Below are 26,873 nucleotides of genomic sequence, written 5' to 3'. Positions count from 1 at the left end.
CACTTTTACTGACTGACTTGATGTAGCCCTTTGAGAAGATAAACTGGCTAGTTTCTTAGAAGAACTGTCAGCTATTGTTTGTTTGTTGAATATACTGAAGAAACACAATGGTAATGTAGGTTTACATTGCTTTTGATAAAAATCTCAAAAATCTCACTACTATGTGGCTTGATGCTTAAAATGTTCAAATACAGAGTAATCCAAAATAAAAATTCAGAAGTGTTTTCTCTTAAAATAATCTTAATTACTTACTGTAATTGAAATTGGTCTAGATAAGTACTTTTCAAAACAGACAGCTGTTACTTAAAATTATTTGACTCACTAACTTTTTCTTTTACTTTAGCCTTCCTCAGCGGTTGAATAGCACCAACAAAATGTGTAGCTGTCTAGTAACTGAGCAACACAGTAAAACCATCATTACTCTTGCTGTGCATGTTTTGTATATGTAAGAAATTAGAATGTTGTTTGGTGCATCACAAACTCCCAAATCTTGCAAATATAAATATCTTTTTCAGACTTATTATAATCCATTACTTTCTTGGGTATTAATTACACAAAAATAAACACTTACTACTGTGCACAGTCAATCAGTTGGTATTCGTTTGACCTCTCGAAGCATGCCTTTACTCCTTCATCATCCCAGAGCTTTTTTGCATGTTCAAAGAATTCCTGAAAATTGGAAATGTGACAAATAAGAGAAGATTTCTCACGTTTTGTTTTAATTAAAAAGAAACACAATGGTTCCTCCCTCCTCAAATCTTCATGTTTTAAAATGGTTGCAACATGAAAAATTATACATTTGAAGAAGAAAAGGTGAATTATTATTAGTGAAGTCAAAGTCTCAGAAAAACTAGTTTGGACTGTTGAGTACTTTCACATACAATCTATCAATTGGTTTCAAGAATTTTATATCATCTAGCCTTTCACTACTTCTCCAAAAGAGCACTTGTCTATTTGGAAAGTAAGTATTAATAAACTGATCCAGCATAACTTCCTCATGTGGCCAAAAGAAACGTTAAAAAGGGTTGAAACCAGGCTGGTGTACCCCAGTGGCAGAAGACAAATTTCCAAGTAAGAAATCATATTTGCTGACACAATGGAATTTGAATAGCAGATCCTCTCAGAAAATCAAAGATGAGTTGGAACTGACTCTTAAAATTATAAGGAAACCTCAACACCAAACAACTGAGCACACAACACCATCGTAGCATGAATATGGCAATGTTAAAGCACCAAAATTTATTTTTTGCTTTGAAGGACAGCTTGTTTGTTGCTTTTAGCAGCCTAGCAAAGAAAGCCCTGAAAGTTAGCTTCTAGCTACTACCCCCCAAATTGGACCCTTTATTCCAGTGGTTCTCAACCCTTTCCACACTCCTGTACTCCTTTCAGGAGTCTGATTTTTCTTGCGTACCCCAAGTTTCACCTCACGTAAAAACTCAGGCTTAAGTTTTCTGCCCTGGACTCCATCGAGTCTAACACTGGCCCTGGCGACACCATTAAAACAAACTTGCCCACAGTTTGAGAACTGCTGGTATAGTGTATGGATCAGTATAAACAAGTCATTGTCTGTATGATATTTTACTTTAGTTCAGTTCGCTAGTGCTTTTTATGTAGCCTGTTGTAAAACTAGGTAAATATCTAAGTGTGTTGATGTAACTCCTGGAAGACCTCTGCATACCACTGGTTCAGAACCACTGCTTTATTCAAAAGACTCTGGCCTCAGATTCTGGGGAACCTAGGAAGTACTTCATATCTAGGACTATGCCATAATTAAGAAAACCACCCTGAAACCAAACTAACCCAAACACCTACTCCTAAAAGTATAGAGAGCAGTTATAAAAGACAAGTGATGCTCTCTGTGTTTGGAGGCACTTGAAGGTACTTTGGCTCCATTGTCTTGGGTAAATAAGAGCCCAGCTCCGCCAAAAAAGGCAAAAAACACAACTAGGAAGGTCCCTCATGTAAATTCACTACTGGACCTTTTGTAGAAGCTCATGCAGAAACCCGAGAAAAAGCGTTGATGATACAGAAGCCTATGGTCTTCCCTCTGAGACAGAAGTAAAGCAACAGTTTCCCATTATAGTGGAAGGTAGCTCTTTGCTGTCAGAAACTACATTCTGGAAGACATGTAAAACCAAGACTCTTATCTTTTATGTGAATTAAAAAGAGTCCATGACACTTTCCACAAGAACAGATGTGCTGGCCCTACTAAGCTGGGCAAAATTCATTTCACAAAATTACATTTTGTCTACCTAAATTTCACACTGCAGTTTTGTTTGGAGATGGCATTATCTTTCCCTTCCTGCCCTAAAAACCTATTGTGTACTGTTGCTGTATGATGTTTAAAAGCTTTTGTATCCCACTCCAGAACTTGTTGTTAGAACAGGGAACTTTAGTTCTATTACAAACCAAAACAAAAAAACCACACACACACATACACCCCAACCTGTTAGAAAAAGTAACAGTTAAGATTGCTAAATTACAAGGTATTTCACATCATTTATAAAAACACAAGTCCTTGTAATTAACAGCATAAATCTTACACTTCCCAAATAATAAACAAACATATTATTCTTAGCCAGTGTGATGAAATATGCATTTCATTGTAACAAAATAACTAACTCTGACCCATGGAATTTTAAAGCTTTGTTATTGTTGTTGGGGTTTTTGCTGTTGTAACTAAGTACATTTTGGTATTTTCTTTTAAACAATAATGTGAAGTGGGAAGCAACTAACATGTATCAATTGGCAGTAGAAGTTTTTAATAATGCACAAATTGCTGTTTATTGAGAATAATGTTGTATATCTAAGTTAATAGGAAAAGTATGTAACATTGTCAGAAGAGTAAATCTGTATATGATCAGGACAATCTAATTTTCCAAGCCAAAGCTACAGGGCAAGCTAATATGTAGCTCTATAATGGAAGCTGGTTGTAACCTGTCTGCAACGGCTATTGACTCTCCATAATTCCTGGCTCAGCTACTAACTTGCTATGTGACTTTCAGCAAATTACTTATCTTGTATCTGGCTCAATTGCACTAGGGAAAAATGTGTATAAAAACACGATATATACACATCATAGGACTGTTATGAGGCTCAATGACGGTCTGTAAATTACAGAAATGGATGAAAAAGCATGTTTTCCAACCCCTAGTATATCCTTTAAACAAGAACAATCTTTTCTGTGGTAGTAAAATTCATACCAGAAATTTTCTGTTAATGCATTACATTAGTATTGAAATCACCCTCTAGTCTTAAACCTCACATCCAAAAAACACCACCCACAAGGTAATACAGCATGTCTAATCTTCAGCAAGTGACTGCCAGATGCTGACAAAACTTTCAGGTTAGAGTACAAATGGAGGAAAGATTTTTGAGAAGAGATGGTACACCATTAAAACCACACCATTATTTTTCAAATGTACTGTATGTAATGTAGATTCAGTAAAATAAAGATAAATGACTTCCACTTTCCTGAAGGATTTCAAATCTTGAAGAAAGCGAGGTGTTAAACAATAAAACAATAAAACACAACACTCTGTGAATTGTGTTAATTCACAACTACTGTTCACAACCACTGTTTCTCTTACAGCAGAAAGAGAAACCAAGTGAAAGAACAAAGAAAGAAAAAATTAAGAGGGTAGAGCAAGGCGAGAAGTGAGAATATAAAACAGAGAATGCTGCTATAAAATATAAAAATGAAAGATCAAAGAATTAAGAGAGAGAGATAGGAAGGAAAGAGATAAGAAAGGAAATAAAAAAACTGGAAAGAGGAAGAAACCAAAAAGGAAAATAAAGATAAAAAAATATGGCACAATCTTTAGATTAAAATATTTGTTTCATAAATATTTAATCCTATATTTTATTGGATTTCTCTGTTTAGATTGGCCTGCATTGTGATCCAAAAGTACTGACATTTAAGGGAAGGACATGAGGAAGCAGCATGGTGCCAGGAGAAAAGTTCAGCTGTGGTCCCCAGATTTAGGGTCCAATGCTTCAGTTCCTGGAGTATGATGAGCTGGAACCTCTCTTTTTCCTCATGGCATCTATCTTTGTAGGCCAACCTGTGATAAGATATGGTGGGAGTAGGAGGTGGAGACATTAGTATAAAACCACACCCTTTTCCAAAGACTGGTATTGACTGACAGACACTGGGTCTCTCAAAAACCCACTGCTTACAGGCTTCTCCTACTTATCTTTGTACCTCCACATGGTAAACACCTCTGACTACTGGGTGTTTATTTTTAAAATTTATATTTCACTTTCTATAGAAAAAAACTACAGTTTTTGGCAGCAAACAGTGTTTTGGTAGTGGGTAAAATAAAGTACTTCTGATTTGCACTAAAAAATTCAATTTCTCTTCTCTATTTTTGTTTTACATCTGTTTTTCATTACATGCAAATTTAATTTTGCGTCTCTTTCTCCACAAGTATAATTCTGCATATCTATTACCCTCATTTTGGATACAGACACCTTACACAAATCATTGTTGGTCTCTAAGACCACACAAATATGTTGGGCAGAAATTATATGCCTCAAATATTTTAGCCTGGTTATTTTATTTTACAGCAGACTGTTTAAAATTATTCCCAGATTTTTTAGTCTAACACAAGTCCTATAATACAGAACAAATACACGTGCCTCTTTAAAATGTATTGAGCTACTGCAGAGGAGCATATTATTCTGCAAATTGCCTCCCACCTACATTTACAATCCTTTTTCCTTGGTGACTAAACCGTTCCACAAAAATCCTACACCACTTCAAGACTACCACCACCACCATTCACTTTCCATGCTCACTTTTAACCGTCTCTTCCCCTAATAAGCATCCTAATATATTATCCCTTCTCAGCTGCTCAAAGCACCAAGATGTGACCCAGATCCCACATCCCAAATTCATCTTACTACATCTGGAGAATTGCCTATATCCAGCCTGCTTCCTACCTTCATCCACTAAGACGTTAGGTAGCATTTATTCAGCTTGCTGGTAAGATTTTAAAAAATGACTAGTGGTTTTAGGTGCCTCAGTTTTTAGATATCCAACCTAAGGCATATCAGAGGGGCCTGATTTGTGAGGGTGGGGGTTCAGAACTTCCTGAAATCAGGCCCATTAAGTAGTCTCAAGCTGGACATGTAAAAATTGAGGCACCCCCAAATCACTAGTGCCTTTTAGAATCTTGGTCTAAAGAAATATAAAATTGAGCTTTGATATTTACTGTAGACACCGAAATCTACTACCATAAAGATAATTAGTACAACAGAGCCTATAGAGAAACTGGGAATAAGATAATACTATTAGGAATAGTCCAGATAATAATACAATATTCATAGTAGGGTCATAAAAACGTAAAGCACAAACTTGCTTCTTTCCTAACTCTTCATTAGAGAGGTAAACAAACATATAAATATTTACATACCTACCATATTTTTCTTGACCTGGGATCTAAATTAGAGATCCAAGCCAGCTTGCAGGAGTAAGGAATGATGCTTCAGGTCTCATTAGCTACAGGTATTTAGTTTCTTTAGATGTTTAGGTGGCTAGTGTAAATTCAGTTATAAAAAAGTCAAAGCCACATGAATGCTACAATTTAGATTTAATCACAATCAAGATTCAAAATACAGTATCTTAAATATTTAGTAATAATACAGACCTGACTAGAAGAGTAAGGAAAAGAAAAAAAATACACCTTTTGAATTTCCTTAGATACCCAAATCAAGGACACATATTTTTGAGCCTTCTATTCACTTACACATCATTTGTCTTTTTGTTGTAAATGTAAACATTCATGCATCACCTAAAAAAAGTGCAGACACACAAATACATGCCATAGTATTGTTTTGAGCTGGGTGAAATCTTGCTATGGGTTGAGTTAAAATCTCATTTAAACTGATGATACTTTTCATTCAAGATAGTTATAAGAGACAATTATGGGGCCGTACCTGAAACAAAGCGTAATAGAGTCTGCCCAGAAACTAGTACCATTCCACTGGGCATGTGTGCCTGTGTGCAGGTGTGCAAGGGAACACAAAGAAGGAGAGAGAGAGAAAGAGAAAGAGGCAGAGGAAGAAAATAAGAAAGTCAAGTAGGAGCCTGGAACCACAGTGTAACCCTGGAAAAAGTGAGAGCGCGCTTTTGGGTCTGGTGTTGGCTAAAGAGGCTTGGCAGCTATAAGCTAAGGGTGTGTCTACACTGCAAGCGCTACAGCAGCATGGCTGCAGCTACACCACTGTAGTGTAGACACTTCCTACAGCAACAGAAGAGGTTTTTTCATCGCTGTAGTAAATCCACCCCCTCTAGAAGTGGTAGCTAGGTCAATGGAAGAATTCTTCCATCAACATAGTTGAGTTTACTGTAGGGGTTAGGTTGATCTAACTATACCGCACAGGGCATGAAATTTTTCACAACTCTGAATGATGTACCTAGGTTGACCTAAGTTTTAGGTGTAGACCAGGCTTACTTACAAGAAACTGCTTCTTTTGTTCTTGGTTCCTCCTGTGTTTAGAGAAGCAGGACTTCATGCATTTCTTGTAAATAAACAATATTGCATCAAACAAAATATCAGACTCCATCAATTTCTGCTTCCAACTGGAACATACCCAGGGCCCTGAAATTTGGCTAGCCACTCGTATCAAAAAGGAGCAACAATAAAACACACAGTGACTAAGATATGTACAAGTGTGTATCAAGTACATACCACTTCCTGGTGCTACTTCCTATAATCAGCACTGAATTTTCAATTACAAGATAAAAATTTTTTTCAACCATTTCAGTTACCAGTTTTCAGCACTTTCTCTGTAGGATGGAGAACATGTAGGGAGGGTCCTTCTACACAAAACATATCATGAGAGAAACTGTGAAGCAATATTCATAACAAATCATTATTAAAATCACTATTTCAAATGTGCCTTAAAGGAGTTTACAGCATGAACCTTCTTGAAATTTAATTTTCTTTAAGAAATAAACATTGCATGAGAAACCTACACCTACCCATACAGAGCCTACAAAACCCGTCACAGTGCCTAAAAAAAGGAATTGTTTGAATTTCCATCTAGGGAACAAACTTCTTAAGTGTCTAAATTAGGCAAGAAATAGAAGACTAAACAGCCAAGTTTCTTCATGGAAAAATCTTTATGTATGTTGGAATCAAAATTCTTTATCTGACAACTGCCTTACAAACTAAAAAAGGTTTATATTAGATCAGTGATTTTTTTTCCCTAATGAGACTCTAGGCACTTGCATACCAGATGAAGCACACATTGTGGCTGTCCTGATGCCACCTCTAACCCTCCTAGAAATTGGTATGCAGAAGACACCACAGTATTTTCTCTTCTACGTATTTACTCTGTTAATGCACTGTAAACCTTGCACAACTCCTTGACAGGATAAAATGAAATCAGGTCATATTCCCACACCTCAAACTAAGATTCATATTCCTAGTCTCCCGACCCTTGGGTATCCAATCTTATTTCTTAATTCAAATGCAGCTTTAATCTATTTACCTGTCTGATTGGTATGACAAGCATTTAAAGAATGTGGAACTAAAGTGACAAATGTCCTACAATGATATTAGTAGTACACATTTTTATGGTTTTACACTATGGTGTGAAAGTCAAAGTCTTGAATTTTATTCTTTGATGTGGTTACTTTTTTGCTTTTGTTTTAAACTAAACTATGCAATTCACTTAAAAACAATGTTTTGTTGTTTTTGTAAAACAGTCCATAAAATTTATATTTACAAATGCCTTGTTCTCTCCATAACCTAAATTCTAGAGCAAATAAGGCAAGAATCCTATAAACCACCTCATTTTATAGTCAGCCCTGATTCATTACCTGAGCACTATCCATCCTGTGCACTGAATGAGGTAGGGTCCTGTGGGGAAAAATGGCCTGTGATAATCTAATAGAAAACTGTATGATAATGCATACACACAAGGGTGCAGAATTAAGGTTGCACAGGCAACCTATATTCTGGCATTTCCTAACTTTCAAGTTCTTGACTTTGCAACCTAAATAACATTCTTGTAACAGTTTTGTGTATGTTATTTCCTAGATAGGTTTTTAATGTCAAGGGGAGCCCAGCCTAGCTCTCTTCCCACATTCCAGAGAGGCAAATTGAAGGAGGAGGAAAAAAAAAGACAGAAATCCCATCATACTGATGGAACCATACGGACACATATGGGTCATCGACAAGATTGGGACCTTTAGATACACAGTACAGACCTCTACAACTTGAGTCAATGGGGAACTGGTAATAGTAGTAGACTCTTTTCCTCTATGAGAACCAGCCACTAAAGAAGAGAAGACACAGATTTTATCAGTAGATTTCACAGCTGTTTTCTCAACCACAGAGGACTGCTGAGACTCAGGAATCTTGGGTTCCATTCCAGGTTTTGGAGGAGAGTGGTTCTAACTCACACACCTCCTGGACACAGTGCTCTGTCCCCCTCTAGTGGCACCAAGACCACTTGAGATTAATGAGTCTGCTACAGCCTTAGCTAATAGGCATGTGGCTTTTAGCTCATGCAGTAGAGGCTCACATATTTAGCTTCAGAGGTCCCAGGTTCAATCCCGCCCGCCAATGACCGGGGTCTGTCAGCATTACATGTGCTCTCGTGGTTCCAGACCCTTTGCTCTAGCATGTCTGACACCATGCCTGCCCCTCTTGCTGCTATCCTCCTCTGCTACTGTTCTTCCCAAGCCTGTCCCTCTCCCTCTGCTATTGTCCCTAGCTTGTCCCTGTTCTCCATTCTGTTCCTTGCTCCTCTACATGAATCATGCTGCTTCTTTTTTCTCCTCCATGCTACCTGGGCACCAGCAGTGGGGGCAATGGAAGCACAGAAGAGACAGTCACCCTATTCTCAGTTCTTGCACCAGAGCAACCCCTAGCAGCTAGGAGGAGCAATTACAAGGGAAGTCCAGCTTAGTTTCAGTTGCCCAGGCTTGGAGCGTGCTTAATGCAGATGGATTCCTCTGAGAATTCAGCTGCCAAACTTCTCCTGTGCATGTTCAAATTGTGATTTTCAGAGAGGAAGAAAAATGAAACTCTCTGAACAAGTTCCTGTTCCAACATAAACATGTTAGAGCTTCTTAACTAAATGGTTGGAAGAATTTTTTTAACATGGGCAAAACAGTGTATTTTCCCCTTATCTCATTCTCTGAAATGGCTGAATCATTTTTGTTTTTTTTAAGTTTCAGCAAAAAGTTGACTGACACCTGGCATGGAAAAATTGACTGACACCTGGCATGTCACCATGGCTGACACCTAGCATGGAAAAATTCATCCAAAATGGTTGAAGTCTGGCAAAATTATAAGCAACTGAAAACTGCATCTATAATAGAAACTGTTAGGCAACTGCAATTATCGGCTTTGCTGTCAGCTCTGCCTGTAACAAAAAGTCTTCTCCTATTTGTACAGAAAAAATAGGATTTGCCACACTGGATCAAGACCACTGGCTCATCTAGTCTGGTATTCTAATTCACACAATGGACAGTAACCAGTGCCTCAGAGGAAGGTACAAAGAACCCCATGTGGACAAGTGCAGACAACCTGCTCCAAAAGGAAGTTTCTTCAGAATCTGCAGCAGTTAGTGGTTGGCTTGTGCCCTGAAAACTGATGACTGATATCTATAATTTAAAAAAACAACTATCAAAAGTAACTGCAGATGTTTTAGAAAGCTCATGTCTAATCCTTTTCTCAATGCTTGGTATCAATGCTATTAATATCCTGTGGCAATGAGTACCACTAGAATCATAGAATATCAGGCTTGGAAGGGACCTCAGGAGGTCATTTAGTCCAACCCCCTACTCAAAGCAGGACCAATCCCCAACTAGTTATTATGCATAGTGGAAAAGCGTTCTCTTATCAGTTTTGAATTTGTCTTTCAGTTTCATTGTTTTGTATTATGAGACAGAGCAAATAAGAACTCCTGATTTACCTTCTCTGCACCATTCATAATTGTGTCTGTAACTCCAATGTGTCTTCTCATTAGTAGTCTCACTCAACTGAACAGTCCCTATCTTTTAAAACTCCCCTCATTGGTTAGTCTTTCCATGGCTCTAATAATTTGTCTCCTATCTCTGAACCCTATTTCTTTTATATCCATTTTGAGACAAGATGACCAGAACCATACATTAGGGATGGCAACTTTCTAATGGCACAAAACTGAACACCCCTGCCCCGCCCCTTCCACGAGGCCCTGCCCCTTCTGAGGACATGCCTCCACTCCCTCCATCTCCCTTCCCTCTGTCGCTCACTCTCCCCCACCATCGCTCACTTTCACCGAGCTGGGGCAGGGGGTTGGGGTGCGGGAGGGCTCCACCTGAGTGTGTGGGCTCTGGGGATGAGGGGTTTGCGGTGCAGGAGGGAGGTCAGGGCTGGGGCAGGGGGTTGAGGTGCTGGCAACTGGTGTGGGCTCTGGGAGGGAGTTTGGGGTCTCAACGGCGCTTACCACGGCTCCTGGAAGTGGCTACCAGGTCCCTGCAACCCCATGGCGCATGGGAGGCTCCATGCGCCACCTCCGCAGCTCCCATTGGTCACGGTTCCTGGCCAATAGGAATTGAAGAGCCAGCACTCGGGGCGGGGCAGCGCATGGATCCCTGGCCGCCCATGCGTCTAGGGGCTGCTAGGACCTGGCGGCTGCTTCTGGGAGTCGCAGGGAGCCTGCCTTAGCCCCAAGACCTCACTGTGACGCCGACCGGACCTTTAATGACCTGGTCAGTGATGCCGACTGGAGACACCAGGGTCTCTTTTCAACCAGGCATTCTGGTCGAAAACTGGATGCCTGGCAACCCTACCAAACATAGCATCAATACTGGATATGTTTCTAAGAAGATATGCCAGACCTCAAACAGAAGTTATGGCCCTGAGGCAGAAATTACTGGGCAAGGGTTTATGGCCTGTGTTATACAGGAGGTCAGATCAGATTTTCCAAATGGTCCTTTCTGGCTTTAAAATCTATGACATTATCATTTATGTTTTTGTTGTAGCTAGTCACTCTTTGACAAACACCTAAATTACCATAAAATGACTACAAAAGTGTCATGGTATCATGTGTCTATGCTGTTATTAGAGAGCATATTCAAATGATGTAAATCAGGTTGTTTTAATCCCACATTGCTTCACAATAGGGGAAAAAACCCTCTGTCATAAAAGAAAAACATGGGGTGGTGCAAAGGGTGAGGAGGATCCGAAGGCTTCAAAATATTTGTATGGCACAATATTCTGGGAACAAAACCCCCCTATGTTTTACTGTAATCAATGACTGTGCTACAGTCTTCTCTAATGCCATATTTATGCCATATTCCTTCAAAATGAATTATACAAAAATCCTCAGCGTTAGTAGGTGCTATAAACAATAACCTGGAATCCCTTGATCTAGCACCAGTCGCTTTGAAATCACAGATTTTTCAGGTACGTCAGTGACTCACCATAAAATCTGACTCTTTCTGTGACATATATCATAGAATCATAGATTTTAAGGTCAGAAGGGACCATTATGATAATCTAGTCTGACCTCCTGCACAGTGCAGGCCACAGAATCTCACCCACCAACTCCTGTAACAAACCCCTAACCTATTTCTGAGATATTGAAGTCCTTACATCATGGTTTAAAGACTTCAAGGTGCAGAGAATCCTCCAGCAAGTGACCCATGCCCCACGCTGCAGAGGAAGGCGAAAAACCCCCATGGCCTCTGCCAATCTGCCCTAGAGGAAAATGCCTTCCCAACCCCAAATATGGCGATCAGCTAAACCCTGAGCACGTGGGCAAGACTCACCAGCCAGACACCCAGGAAAAAATTCTCTGTAGTAACTTAGATCCCACCCCCTCTAACATCCCATCATAGGCCATTGGGCATATCTACCGCGAATAGTCGAAGATCAATTAATTGCCAAAATTAGGCTGTCCCATCATATCATCTCATCCATAAACTTATCAAGTTTAGTCTTGAAGCCAGATATGTCTTTTGCCCTCACTGCTTCCCTTGAAAGGCTTCACTCTTCTCATGGTTAGAAACCTTCATATAATTTCAAGTCTAAACTTCCTGATGGCCAGTTTATATCCATTTGTTCTTGTGTCCACATTGGTACTGATCTTAAATAATTCTTCTCCCTCCGTGGTATTTATCCCTCTGATATATTTATAGAGAGCAATCATATCTCCTCTCAGCCTTCTTTTGGTTAGGCTAAACAAGCCAAGCTCTTTGAGTCTCCTTTCATAAGACAGGTTTTCCATTCCTCGGAACATCCTAGAAGCCCTTCTCTGTACCTGTTCCAGTTTGAATTCATCCTTCTTAAACATGGGAGACCAGAACTGCACACAATATTCCAGATGAGGTCTCACCAGTGCCTTGTATATCGGTACTAACACCTCCTTATCTCTATTGGAAATACCTCGCCTGATGCATCCCAAGACCACATTAGCTTTTTTCACGGCCATATCACATTGGCAGCTCATAGTCATCCAGTGATCAACTAATCCTCCGAGGTCGTCGTCCTCCTGTTACTTCCAAGTGATGCATCCCCAGTTTATAACAGAAATTCTTGTTATTAATCCCTAAATGCATGACCTTGCACTTTTCACTATTAAATTTCATCCTATTACTATTACTCCAGTTTACAAGGTCATCCAGATCTTCCTGTATGATATCCTGGTCCTTCTCTGTATTGGCAATACTTCCCAGCTTTGTGTCATCTGCAGACTTTATTAGCACATTCCCACTTTTTGTGCCAAGGTCAGTAATAAAAAGATTAAATAAGATTGGTCCCAAAACCGATCCTTGAGGAACTCCACTAGTAACCTCCTTCCAGCCTGACAGTTCACCTTTCAGTGTGACCCACTGTAGTCTCCCTTTTAACCAGTTCCTTATCCACGTTTCAATTTTCATATTGATCCCCATCTTTTCCAATTTAGCTAATAATTCTCCATGTGGAACCGTAACAAATGCCTTACTGAAATCGAGGTAAATTAGATCCACTGTGTTCCCTTTGTCTAAAAAAATCTGTTACCTTCTCAAAGAAGGAGATCGGGTTGGTTTGACACGATCCACCTTTTGTAAAGCCATGTTGTATTTTGTCCCAAATACCATTGACCTCAATGTCCTCAACTACTTTCTCCTTCAAAATTTTTTCTAAGACCTTGCATACTACATATATCAAACTAACAGGCCTGTAGTTACCCAGATCGCTTTTTTTACCTTTCTTAAAAATAGGAATTATGTTAGCAATTCTCTAGTCATACGGTACAACTCCTGAGTTTACAGATTGATTAAAAATTCTTGCTAATGGGCTTGCAATTTCATGTGCCAGTTCCATAACATTATCCGGGCCGCCCGATTTAGTCCCATTAAGCTGTTCGAGTTTGGCTTCTGCCTCGGACATGGTAATATTACCTCCATATCCTCATTCCCATTTGTCATCCTACCATTATCCCTAAGCTCCTCATTAGCCTCATTAAAGACCGAGGCAAAGTATTTGTTTAGATATTGGGCCATACCTAGATTATCCTTAACCTCCACTTCATCCTCGGTGTTAAGCGATCCCATTTCTTCTTTCTTTGTTTTCTTCTTATTTATATGGCTATAGAACCTTTTACTATTGCTTTTAATTCCCTTTGCAAGGTCCAAATCTACATGGCTTTTGGCCTTTCTCACTTTATCCCTACATGTTCTGATCTCAGTAAGGTAGCTTTCCTTGCTAATCCCTCCCATCTTCCACTCCTTGTAGGCTTTCTGTTTTTCCCTAATCACCTCTTTGAGATGCTTGCTCATCCAGCTTGGTCTACAACTCCTGCCTATGAATTTTTTCCCTTTTCTTGGGATGCAGGCTTCTGATAGTTTCTGCAACTTTTACTTGAAATAATTCCAGGCCTCCTCCGCCTTTAGATCCACAAGATCATGCCTCTGCACAAAAATCGGATGCTTTCTATAAAAAAACAACACATTAAAATGCAACTGAGCTTGTATTATGGAATACTAACATTCACAAATACTAATACTCACTTTTTGATATGCAGTACATAAGATTCGTGCCAGATTAACATCCCTCTCTCAGTGTTCTGACACTTTAAAAAAAATCTCCACAAGTATGCAAAATTAGGAGATCAAGGACCACTGATGTTTATCCTCTTACCATTTTTATTCCTCCCTCTCAAATGTTGATCACAGTAGTCCTGCCTGCATTACAAAACCAGCCAACCCAGTGGACCTGGCTACAACACAGTTAAAATGTGTAGGGTACATGGGATCAAACAGTGTTCTAACAAAATCATGACTGGGTTAGCACTTTGGACATGGTCAAACAGCTAAATGGTAATAAATTATAGATGCTAGCAGATAATGTTGGTAGCTAGATACTAAGGAGATGGGTGCATAAGTGTCAGGGACAGATTATATAGAGTCCTTCTTTGAATTAAGAGGACAAACATATTATGACAGACTAGAGCTCTTTGTGTGAACTGGCTGTTATACCATCACAACCATTCTTAAAAAAGAATCTATACTGTGCTGAATAAGTAATTCTAATACATACAAGCTGCACAGTTCAGTTACTTTATCATGGGGTATGTTTCGTTTGGATTTTTTAGGGTAACCTTTTCAAATGTTTCGCCAGGTAAAGCCACAAGAGAGAAGTCTGATCACTTATCTCTCAAACAAACAAGCATGGTCTCTTGATAATCAACCTTTTGTTTAGGAGACATGAGTATCCCTTATGGCTCTACCAGTTCCATTTCTCAATCCTTTATGTATCCATCTGATCAACAAGGGAGCCTATTTTGCTGTGGGTACACAAAATTCAGTTGCCCAACCTCCTAAGGCTAGCAAGATGGCTAAGGAGGGTTACAATTTAAAAACAAAATTATGGGCATGACAGAAGACCCCTTTCATTTTTCCAATAGCACACTAATCAAAACCTTCATTAGCACCCAAGTAATAGCCTAAGAATAATTAAAGCCATTTAGGAATGGCCACTCTGCACCCAAAGGACTTGCTTAACGATAATGTTCAGAGCTTCCTTATGCACCTGCTCGAGTGTTAGCTTAATTAGGCAGTAACCCTTAGGGAGAAGATAACCTCTACCCCCAACAGTGTATTTTTCTGCTGTAACTTCTGGGTGTGCAATAATCATGCAATTACCTTGCTAATTAGTAAAACATTTTAATAGGCAAATCAGCAGTTTGGCTGCTAACAACAGAGTTGTCCCCTAGGACCTAACTAGGTGCCTGTCAAAGGGAAATCAAAAACACAACCTAATTCTTCTCCTCCCCCACCACACTCCTTTTCACTTTCTTTAGAAAGTAATAATCACAAAAAAATGTGAAGAACCCCCACTAAACATAACTTTAATCTATGTCTTAACGTGGACGGTTTGTAAACAGCATTCCCCATTGAATACATTTATGTCAGTGCATCTTAGGACTCTGAGAGACCAGAATGAACTAATCAACTCCTAAGAGAATCCTTCCATACCTGGAATTGAAAGGAAAGTACCTGGCGAAACAAAAGTGCATTATAAACGTGCTTAAATCACGGTTTAAAACTTAACCAAAAAGAAGAACTGTAAATACACAAAGTATTTTGTGAATTATGGAACTGCTTAATAGTGGCTCCATATTTAATCTTGCAACTAGTGTATGCCACTATAAGCGATTTTTTCATCCTCCCCCCCTTACAATAAGTTCAATTGTGACTTTTTAAAAAAAATGAAAAATCACCAGAATTTCTCTAAGTAGATCACAGAATTCATCTATAATGTTTGAAATATATGTTAAGGCTTTATTTTTCAGTTCTACATCTGTAAAAATGGACTCTCTCAATTTTACAAAAAGTTCGAACAATTCTTTAAGGCCTATTAGTGCAAAAGAAATGATTGTATGTAAAGTCTTGAAGATTTCTACACAACTGAACATAGGCAAAGTCTTGCAGATAGGACAGGTTTCAGAGTAACAGCCGTGTTAGTCTGTATTCGTAAAAAGAAAAAAGAAAAGGAGTACTTGTGGCACCTTAGAGACTAACCAGTTTATTTGAGCATGAGCTTTCGTGAGCTACAGCTCACTTCATCGGATGCATAGCATATCGTGGAAACTGCAGAAGACATTATATACGCACAGAGACCATGAAACAAAACTTCCTCCCACCCCACTCTCCTGCTGGTAACAGCTTATCTAAAGTGATCATCAAGGAGGGCCATTTCCAGCACAAATCCAGGTTCTCTCACCCTTCCCCCCCCCTTCCTCCCCCACATGTGTGTCTGTGGGGGAGGAAGGGGGGGGGGAAGGGTGAGAAAACCTGGATTTGTGCTGGAAATGGCCCTCCTTGATGATCACTTTAGATAAGCTGTTACCAGCAGGAGAGTGGGGTGGGAGGAAGTTTTGTTTCATGGTCTCTGTGCGTATATAATGTCTTCTGCAGTTTCCACGATATGCTATGCATCCGATGAAGTGAGCTGTAGCTCACGAAAGCTCATGCTCAAATAAACTGGTTAGTCTCTAAGGTGCCACAAGTACTCCTTTTCTTTTTTCTTTTTGCAGATAGGACAGTCTTCTAGGAGGGGGTGAAGGACAAAGCAGCAGTTAATAAGACAGCTACTTTAATGACTGGTTTCCCATCACAAAAAATATTTTATGTCAAGATAATTGTCAGCTAAAATTTTAAGTGAAAGTAATGGTATTTCAATGGTGTTTAATGTTTAAAGAATTTCATGCCTAAATTTCATATAGGAAGCACTTCATTACTTAGCTAATGTAGTACTTTAGATACCTTAGTCCTAAAGAGCAGCTCCACTTTAGTATTCTTTCCACTCCTCAAAAAATGCCTTGTTCTTCCTGAACTGGATGGCTTTGCCCAAGTCAGTAAGTTAGAAACTTTATTCATAATCTCCCATTTCAAACTTCCTGCTCTTCATTTTAACTCCATGCTTCACTTTGTACTCCTTGGGGAATTCTGCGCCACTGTGCAATGCAGCATTTGCAGAAATTAATGTTGGGTGCGCAGAATTCCCCCCCCCCCAGAAATGGGTTTCAGAGATGCTGGCCATCAATAGGGGTCTTTGGACCCACCAGAGCCCAGCTCACAAATAGAAGACAAGGCCAGGGGGAGGGGGAGGGAACTGGAGGGTTCCCAGAAGTTGCAGTTCCCAACACGCCCTGAAGGAAGGAGGTGTCATCATGCAGGAACCTCTATGCAAGCCCAGGACCCAGCATCAGGCTGTTTCTCCCTCTGGATCCCTGGGCTCCAGGAGGGTAGGGTATGTGGGTAGGAGGGCGGAGGTGGGCACAGCTGGCTGTTGGGGAGGAGGGGATGTGTCTATCTGCGCCAGGGAGGGTCCCATGGCAGGCTCGGGGGCGGGGGAGTGTTTGGTGCCCTGGCTGGACTTTGCGGGGGGAGGGCCAGAGAAGCAGGAACTGGGTTGTTGTAGTGGTTTCTTTAATTCTCTACTCTTGGGGGAATTTTTGTGAATGTCTGTATTGTTACAGACATACTTACTGACAGGTATTTTGAAATAAATTGCCAAAATAATTGAAACTGGTGAGATTATATAGTGTTATTTTGACAAATAAAATTAGCAGAATTTTGCAGAATTTTAAAGCATTATGTGCAGAATTTTTAATTTTTTTTGGTACAGAATTCCCCAGGAGTAACTTTGAGTCTGTCATTATGCATTTTAGAAACCTATGTCATCCACTTGGGACATTGAGGGTAGAGAGAACTATGGAATTAAATAGGATGTCAAATATACTAGAGTGAAGAAAGGGCAAACTTAGTTCCCTCACATAAAGAAACAAGTACATAGGCTAATAGCAAAGGGGAAGAAAAGGAAGGCAAAAGAAAGGATTGAGAGGGAGGACCCCTGAGGAAGTCCTAATGGAGGAAGAAGCAGTATAAAAAGGGAAGACTGAAGTGAGATAAATAGCTATGGAATCTCCTAAAGAGTAGTACTGTGAGAAGAAAAGGAGTACTTGTGGCACCTTAGAGACTAACCAATTTATTAGTCTCTAAGGTGCCACAAGTACTCCTTTTCTTTTTGCGAATACAGACTAACACGGCTGTTACTCTGGATACTGTGAGAAGTGTTCTCTTCTCAGACGAGTTTGGTGGTTATAGGGAAGATACTACATGTTATATTTTTTTTACTTTGTACTGTAAGTCCTGGCTATATGCCTTGAAGCACTAGAAAAAGTAGCATTTTGGACACCCACAGTTCAAATGTTTTTGGGTCCAGCTCCTTAAAGGTTCACATAGCTATTCAAATGAACCTCAAAACTGACATGGACTGCAATACATTTGTTATTCAAGTTTATAGGCTCAAATGTGCTGCAAACCATACCTTCTAAAATAATAATTTCAGCTAAAATTAACAACATTCAGTGGTAAGAGCAAAGAAAACCGGTTACTTTCCTGCTACTGAAAATGGCAAGTAAAATTAGTCACTGGATCCATCATGTATTTTCTTTATTAGGACAATGGGAATTTTATGTTCCAGTGTCAAGTGCATCCACATTTTCCCTTTTTCACTTTAAAAGAATTTTTCATAGCTTTTATTTTCAAGTTAAGAGTTAAATAGCTTTTTCAGTGGATAATGTTTGGATTTAAAATATTTTCTAGTATATCAACTCATGTTGAGGATGTTAATTTAACAACCAATGGAACATTCTCACTTTTCCATTCTGCCTAATCCTGGAACAAGAATGCCACTATCCATAAGATAATAATCAACTAGTTACAAAAAAACTCACAATCTCTCAACTTCAGGCCTCTGCCAATTCCTGATGCTGATTCAGCACAGTGGAACAGCTCAGTGATGCAAAAAATAGTTTGCAAATACTTCCTTTACTTCTCATCCTGGTTTTTTCCTAACTGGAGAGGGGGGAAGGGAGAGAACCATTTTAGTAGACTATCTTGAAACTGTGATCCTCAAAGATTCTTGCTACAGTATGATTTCTGAATGAATTATTGTGCCAAGGACAAAAAGGTTGTATATACTCTACATCATCATAGGATTTGGTCAATAACTAATGTTTCTTCCTTTCCTAATGGAATATACTCTTATACTTTCTAATGGAAAAACTACATTTAAATTAACTTTTCTCCTGAACTGTCAATTAAAGTAATATATATACCTCTACATATAAAATTCTGCTTACATACTTCACCCTGTTTCTACATAATATTTAAAAAAATAGAAGTAATTTTTATAATCCTGAAAGACATCTGCACTATGGTATGTTAAATATAGTTAAGTAGCTGCTAATGACACAGGATGTGGTAAAGCTGCAAGGGTCTGAACAACAAATGCCAATGCCAATGACAGAACAGAAAAAATTAAATATAGATTCAACCTCTGAACACAAAACTTAGTTCATGATAGTAGGTTATCACTTTTATCTACAAATTGATAATACAGATTGTAAATGAGTGGTGAGCCTATAAACTGGAAATAGAACCTGTGTTGTACTGTGAAAAATCTGAGATGTTACCCACCATGGTGACATTTTTGCAATACTTAAGTAACAAAAATGAATGGCATTGCCTTAGAGTGTTAAAGATCAAATATACCTCTATGAAACTGTTGCAAAAGTGGAAAGTGTGTGGTGTATGATCAGATTAGAGGATAGGAAGTCAGGCTTCCTGAGTTCTATTCCTGGCTCCGTGACTGACCTGTGTCAACAGGGGTCCTTCAACTTCTGTGCCTCTACGCAGCCATTTGTAAATGAGCATAATACTTCACTACCTCACAGGGTGTTGTGAAGTTTAATTGATTAATATATGTAAATCATGTTGTGATCCTTGGATGAGGGGTGCTATATGAGTTCAAAGTATTATTATAATGTATAAATTATGTAATAGTAATTTTTTGTCATTTCGCTGTAGGCAACATCATCAGTTCACCAGTGTTGTCAAAATAATCAAGTTCTCATTATAGTCAGGTGGTATAGCTCTAAACCTTATATTTAGGGCCCTTTGTTTTCAGTTTTTATTTAATTTTTCCCAGGAATTTATCACTGTTTAGTACAACAACAACAAAAACAGGTGAAAATCAGTGCAAAAACCTTAATTTTTCTGGGTAAATATTGGGATTTATTTTGGTGGATGGAATGACAGGAGAAAAAAGTATTAAGTAGATTAATGCTTTGATGAACGGAATTCAGTGTGGTTTGCTGCAGAACTAAAACAGAACTCAAAACACAATGCCACCTCTGAGTTTAAGAAAACAATATATCTCTAATCCACAAATAAAACTTATCAATTGAATAAACAGCTTACTGTTATAAACTTAGAACTATCTGCCTGCAAGTATTTACATTTAATAACTCAGCCGCACCATTTGCAGCGTATACACTCAATTTCATCCTTTTCTCCTGTTTTTGTTTTTTAAAAACTTTCGAATACTTGTGTTCTGAAATGTATTCTGAAACAGATTTTCGTTTTCTTCCCATTTTAGTGTGTCAAATCTTTAAACTATTATCTGCTAGCAGCTTGAAATCTGTACATGGTGGGGCTGAGATTCATCAGTACGTTCAGATGCGCACGCACTTCAGAGCTTGTGTGAGTGCCTGTTTGTTTATTGTGTGTATCTTCTAGATTAATACATAGCCTTATTTCAACAGGCAGCTTTGCATATATACGCAGATTAATGTATTATTGGAATACATATATCTCATGCAATGTATTGTATTTTCCTAATAAAACAATTTATTTTTTATATATTAGAATGATACAAAAGTAGGGCAAAAATTGGAAAAAAACTCTAATACTACCTTTTGTAAAACCTGGGATTTTTCCTGTAAAAATTGGTTTAAACTGAAAGCGAAGGGGCTTACTTATACTTTAATAGATTGATACATTTCCAGGCCAAAAGGGGACTACTGCTATGATCATCTAGTCTGGCCTGTGTAAGAGAAGTCACAGAATTTCACTTAGTACTTATTGCAATAGATGGAATTATTTTTCCCTACCAAGGTAGCCTGATCGCTTTTGAATGAACTCAAGCATATCTTTTAGAAAGATATCTGATCTCAAGTTAAAGACTGAGTAATGATGAGTTACCTTCTTCCCTTGATAATTTATTCCAATGGTTGATTATTCTCACTGTTAAAAAGTTGCATCTTATTTCTAATTTGAATTTTTCTAGCTTCACCTGCCAGCTATTGGATCTTGTTATGCCATTGTCTATGCTTTAAACAGCCTCAAAATATTAGCTACTCCTCCCTGTGTAGGTACTTTCTATGCCATATGATGTACTTGACATTATAGGAATTACCATACTGGATTAAAAACAATTTATGAAATTTATAAGGATTTCTACGGTGCTCTTTATTACACTATCTGAGCACCTAATGGCCCACTTATGAAACAGTAATAGTTATGCATATCATATGTATTTACATATAAACCTTTTTTACTTTTTCAGTTTAGAAAAAAATTATTCAGAGTGTAGAGCTCAGGAGAATGAGATGAAGAGTCAGCAGCACATCCAGGGGCAGACTGTTCATGTCAACATGGAATCTATGTTAGTGATGTTAATTAATTGATAGCAAAGACAGTCTCAAAGAATTGTTGAACCTATACGTATTCTAGAATAACTATTACAGTATTCTCAGTCTAAGCTGAAGAGTTTAATTCAACACTATTTTTAAATGATTAATTAATGGAGCATTTTTAATTGCCCTTCTTACCCAATTTTGGTGTTTGAAGGTCGCATATCAAAAAGTTCTCTCTTACTTTTATACCTATTTTAATATTTATAGTTGATTTCCTTCCAGAGAAGTAGAGAAGTGGTTTGAAAGCAGTTAGCACTCCATTTTCTTTTAAAGATATTATTTGGAAGCAAATTTTACAAGTCTGGCTGCAGCAACCGTGATGCTGGCAGACCAGGTGCCAGCTCATGCCAAGGACCCTATCGTGCCTCAGTGGAACACTGACGAATACTTAGCTGGAACCAGCCTGGTTCTTCTGTGTGTTAGTATTGTTAAAATAGGTATTAGAATTATAAAGTTGTACTAAGTGTTTAGATTTCATTGAGTGCTTGTAAGTTGCTATATGTGCCCAACTCACTTATACAGCTATTATAAGGAAATATTTAAGCGTTTGAATTATAAGCCTCTGGCACGTGCAAATCACCAGACAGGAGAGACACATTAATTAGTGCAAAGTGCTGATCTCCAATAGAAGGCGTATGTCCTGCCCCACAAGGAAGACCCATTGAAACTAAATGAACTATTGTGGAACATCTAAGAGAATAAAAGACTTTGTTAATTGCTCTCCTCACCCTTCTTCCCCGAACAGGAGTCGTGCAAGTGAATTCTTTCCATCAGCTGAATTTTCACTCAAAGTGCAAGAGGGAAAGGGAATAAAAAACCCTAACAAGGAGGAACTGTATCTTTATGCTACTTGGACTCTGATGCTATGTCTACACTGCAATTACATACGTGTAGCTGGCCCATGCCAGCTGACTTGGCATCACAGGGCTCGGTCTAAGGGGCTGTTTAATTGCGGTGTAGATGTTTGGGCTTTGGATGGTGCCGGGGCTCTGGGACCCAATGTGGGCAAAGGGTCCCCGAACTCAGCTCCAGCCTGAGTTTGAATGTCTACACCACAATTAAACAGCCTCTTGGATCGAGCCATGTGAGCCTAAGTCACCTGGCATGGGCCAGCTGTGGGTTTTTATTTGTTGTGTAGATGTAACCGGGGGGACAAGGATTACTAAGCATAAGCAAAAGATCTCCAGTGCTTAGCCTGGGTTAACCCTAAAAGACATCTAGAGCTTGCTTATTATAGAAGTTTCTATTCCTTTTTGAAACTTAAGATTGGAACTCATTTGTGTGCCTGTTTACCTGCTTTATCCTTGTAAATATTTCCTGTTTCCTTCCTCTGTATAATAAACTTTTAGATAGTTCATTACAGGATTGGCTACAAGCACTGTCTTTGGTGTGAGATCTAAAGTGCAATTGACCTGGAGTAAGTGACTTGTTCTTTGGGACTAGGAGTAACCTGAATGTTGCTGTGATTTTCAGTGTAAGGGCCCATCTATCACAGACAGTCCTTACCTCACAAAGGTAAGGACTGTCTGTGACTCCATTTTAAGACTGTTATAGTGCATGAGGAGTTTACACTTGATAATTGGTTGATGAAATCTAAGTATAGAACTCACAACCAATTTGGGGTTTGTGCCTCGTTGCCTAACAGTCTGTCCTCAGGTTGGACCCAAGCTCTTGAGCCACTGCAGGACAGCTTGACAGCAACATCATGTACTACACAAGGCACAATCCATAGCTTCAAGCAACTGTCCTATTTAACTAAGCCAGAAAGTAACGGGACAGTAATAAGCTCACTGCTGTGGGATCCACTTAATCTCTGACTCTTCCAAACAGAAATCCTATTTTTGTCTAGGTTCCTCAGTTTTCTCATCATGTATTCGTGTCACTTTGTACTGTCTTCACCAATGGCCAGAAGGCTGCACAAGCCTTCCCACATTAACTCATCTGTGGTGACGCATTTACTGATATGCAAGGAAAACACTAGTCTCAGTTCAGTCAGTTTTGTGTTGCAGACTCAGATCCCAGAAGTTAAAAAAAGAGGGGACGAGGTAGGAAGACATTTTAGAAAGAATTATTTTTTGCCCTTTTTACCCTATAGTCATTGACTTTAAGAGCTGTTAATTCTCTGCGAACTGATTGTAGCCAATATTCTCAAAAGTGACTCGTGGTTTGTACACTCAAAATTATATATCTTAAAAGAACATAATTTTTGGAGGATGGGTGCTCAGTAAAAGAGCTTTACAAAAAGAGCTTTAAATAACCTCAGGTCGGAGATGCAAAAATTGGAGGATCCAAAACTGCTAGACACTTTTGAAAATCTCGGCCACACTATGTACCTAGAGTCACAATATGTCATCCTGAACACACCAGTATTGACAACTCCATGAGTCCTAAAATTGTCAATCCCCAGAATATAGGTATGTAAGTCTGGAAGGAACCTCGATAAGTCATCTAGTCCAGTGCCCTGCACTGTTGCAGGACTAAGTATTATCTAGACCATCCCTGACAGGTGTTTGTCTAACCTGCTCTTAAAAACTTCCAATGATGAGATTCTTCAACCTCACTCGGTAATTTGTTCCAATGCTTAACTACGCTGAGAATTAGGAAACTTTTCCCAATGTCAAACCTAAATCTCACTTTCTTCAGTTTAAGCCCATTACTTCTTCTCTTGTCCTCAGTGGACAAAGAGCACAATTTGTCACTCTCCTTCTTTATAACACCTTTTACATACTTGAAGATGGTTATCATGTCCCCCCATCACTCTTCTCCAGACTAAACAAATCCAATTTTTTCAATCTTTCCTCATAGTTCATGTTTTCTAGATCTTTAATAATCTTTTTAATCTCCCCTGGACTTTCTCCAATTTGTTCATATTTTTCCTGAAGTGTGGTGCCCAGAACTGGACAGGGTACTCCAGTTGAAGCCTTAATGTTGAGTAGAGTGGAAGAATTACTTCTTGCAGCTTGCTTACAACACTCTTGCTAATACATAATAATGGTTTCTTTTTTTGCAATAGTATTATACTGTTGACTCTCATTTAGTTTGTGTTCCACTATAACCCCCAGATTCTTTCCTGCAGTACTCCTTCCTAGGCAGTCATTTCCTATTTTGTATTTGTGCAATTGATTATTCCTTCCTAAACATAGTACTCTGCATTTTCCCTCATTGAATTTCATCCTGTTTATTTCAAACCATTTCTCCAGATTGTCAAGAACATTTTCAATTATAATCCTGTCCTCTAAAGTGCTTGCAACCCCTCCCAGAGTGATATAGTCTGCAAACTTTATAAGTGTAATCCCTCTATAAGTGTACACTCTAAGAAGCTCACCTTCCACTTTTTAAGTCAGAGAAAATCTAACCAGTGTTGTGAAAACACAAGAGGTTTTAGGTTCCATTCAGGGTTATTAAATTTTTTATTTCCATTTTTTCAATTTCTATGTCATTGTGCTGAATTTACCATTAAAGCAAGATGGTTGGCTGAAGATGAAAAAACAAACCAATGATGGCTGTAAGCTTCGATACAGAGAAAAACTTGAACCTACTCAGTTCTACTGAATTTAGATCTGAGAAGAAAACGGCAGATTAAAATCTCCAAACTGCAAAAGATGCCCTGAAAGAATGCAAAGAAAATTCTTACAGAGTTCTTGGGTATTTGCTCAAAAACCAAAACTAAAATGAAAAAGGAGAGAGCTTCTCAGCTGCCATCACTTTAAATTTTTGAGATATGGGTGTTCAACATAGAGATGTTTTAACTGGCTCTGTCATACCCCTCCTGGCCCTGTAGTGAAGTGGCCAAGAAAAGGAGGTGTGGCTGGACTACTGCTGTACCCTGGCAATTCCTAACTGTTAAAACATCTACTTGAGAGTCACTGCAGCTGGGTAAAATTTACAGCAGCTAGAGGCTTTTCAGAATCAGAGTAAAACCACCCATCATTTTTCACTTCATTTCATAAAACGTTTATAGGTTCCCAGGTCGTGGAAAAATCACAGCCACCAAAACGCAACTCTCCCTCTCAGCATCCTGAACTGAGAACCACTATAAATCAATCTGTAATTTATGTGAGTGCACTTTTGAAATTGAAGTTGTAAGCTGAGAAGCACATAAAAAGCAGGGGAAGGCCCTCACTCATCTGCTTCTTGGTTTCTGGGACACAGGCTGAACCCCCTCTGCTCTTAAGTCTTTTCTCATTCCTTTTGTGATGCAGTATGGAAATAGATGGCTGTATTTAGTCTTTCTTGTCCTTCTGTAAGGAAGAAAAGGAGTTGTAATTTCTTCTGAGTCAAACCCCCAATGCAGGGGAATTCATGTCTCCTCATCTCTCCAGTGAAGGAGTGGAAATCAAACCAACATTCAGGGCTATGCAAAGTTATCTGTTTCCATAATCAGAGTTAGGAATAAGTGGCTCATGTATTCTCAGTCATAGAAACTCCCAACCTTTATGATGTGTCATCGTCTGCTACCCCTTGATATGAGGATGATGTCTGCCAAGGGTAAAAGTCACCGATGAGACTTAAGATGGCTGAGGAGTCCAATTCATGCTTTACAGGTTTTTCCACATATGTGATAGGTGGTTGCTTGGAGACAGCAAAACTGCTGGCTGGGATGCTGTACCCTTTCCTTCCTCCTCTGCCGTTTCTTACCCTTTTGAGCAAGGTGATTCTCTTCAAACGGGCTGAGACTTGATGTATGATGTGATGCCATTGCAGTCTACTGCCAGCCACCTCTTCCCAATTTATGGGATCAATGCCTCCCTTCTTAAGATATATTTTCAGGGTGTCTGTGTAGCATTTCCTCTGTCCTCTGCAGGTCCTCTTTCTATGACTACGTTGAGAAAAGAGGACTTGCTTCGGAAGACGAGTATCAGCCATCCCCACACAATGGCCAGCCCAGTGAAACTGATGTTTTTTAATCTTTGCCTGGTGATGTTAGCTGCAGAGAGAACGCTGGCATTGGTGCAATGGTCTTCCCATCTCATATAAAGAATATTCCTAAGGCAGCACTGTTGGTACCACTATGCTTAAGATGGCTTCAGTATGTCACCCATGTCTCACACCCACAAAGAAGAGTGGGGATGACTACTGCATTGTAGACCAGGATCTTCGTTTCCATCCGCAGATCTCTGTCTAGAAAGATATAATGGAGCAACTTCCCGAAGGATATGCTGGCACAACAGATCCTATGTTCAATCTCCACATCAAGATTGGCTCTCTGGGAGAGGTGGCTTCCAAGGTAAGGGAAATACAAAACATTTTCCAGCAATGACAATTTGTGGGAGAATGGGGGCAACTTGTGCTAGGGCAGACTGGTGGAGCACCTTAGTCTTCCCAATGTTGAGGGA

The 26,873-nt window shown here is 39.1% G+C and overlaps 1 protein-coding gene across 3 annotated transcripts in view; it reads right to left on the bottom strand.

Annotated features, from left to right (window-relative positions):
- GNAL (G protein subunit alpha L) overlaps window positions 1-26,873 on the bottom strand; it is a 330,636-nt gene that overhangs the window by 101,366 nt on the left and 202,397 nt on the right. For all 3 annotated transcript variants that reach the window (XM_074944650.1, XM_074944651.1, XM_074944652.1), the window contains one exon: window positions 572-669. In XM_074944650.1, the coding sequence (XP_074800751.1) occupies window positions 572-669 (98 nt within the window). The remainder of the gene's footprint in view (window positions 1-571; window positions 670-26,873) is intronic.

The sequence above is a fragment of the Natator depressus genome, chromosome 2, assembly GCF_965152275.1.
Source record: "Natator depressus isolate rNatDep1 chromosome 2, rNatDep2.hap1, whole genome shotgun sequence".
In the NCBI taxonomy this organism is placed as follows: Eukaryota; Metazoa; Chordata; order Testudines; family Cheloniidae; genus Natator; species Natator depressus.
The sequence above is the reverse complement of the archived record's forward strand: the minus strand, read 5'-3'. Positions and strand labels throughout refer to the sequence as shown.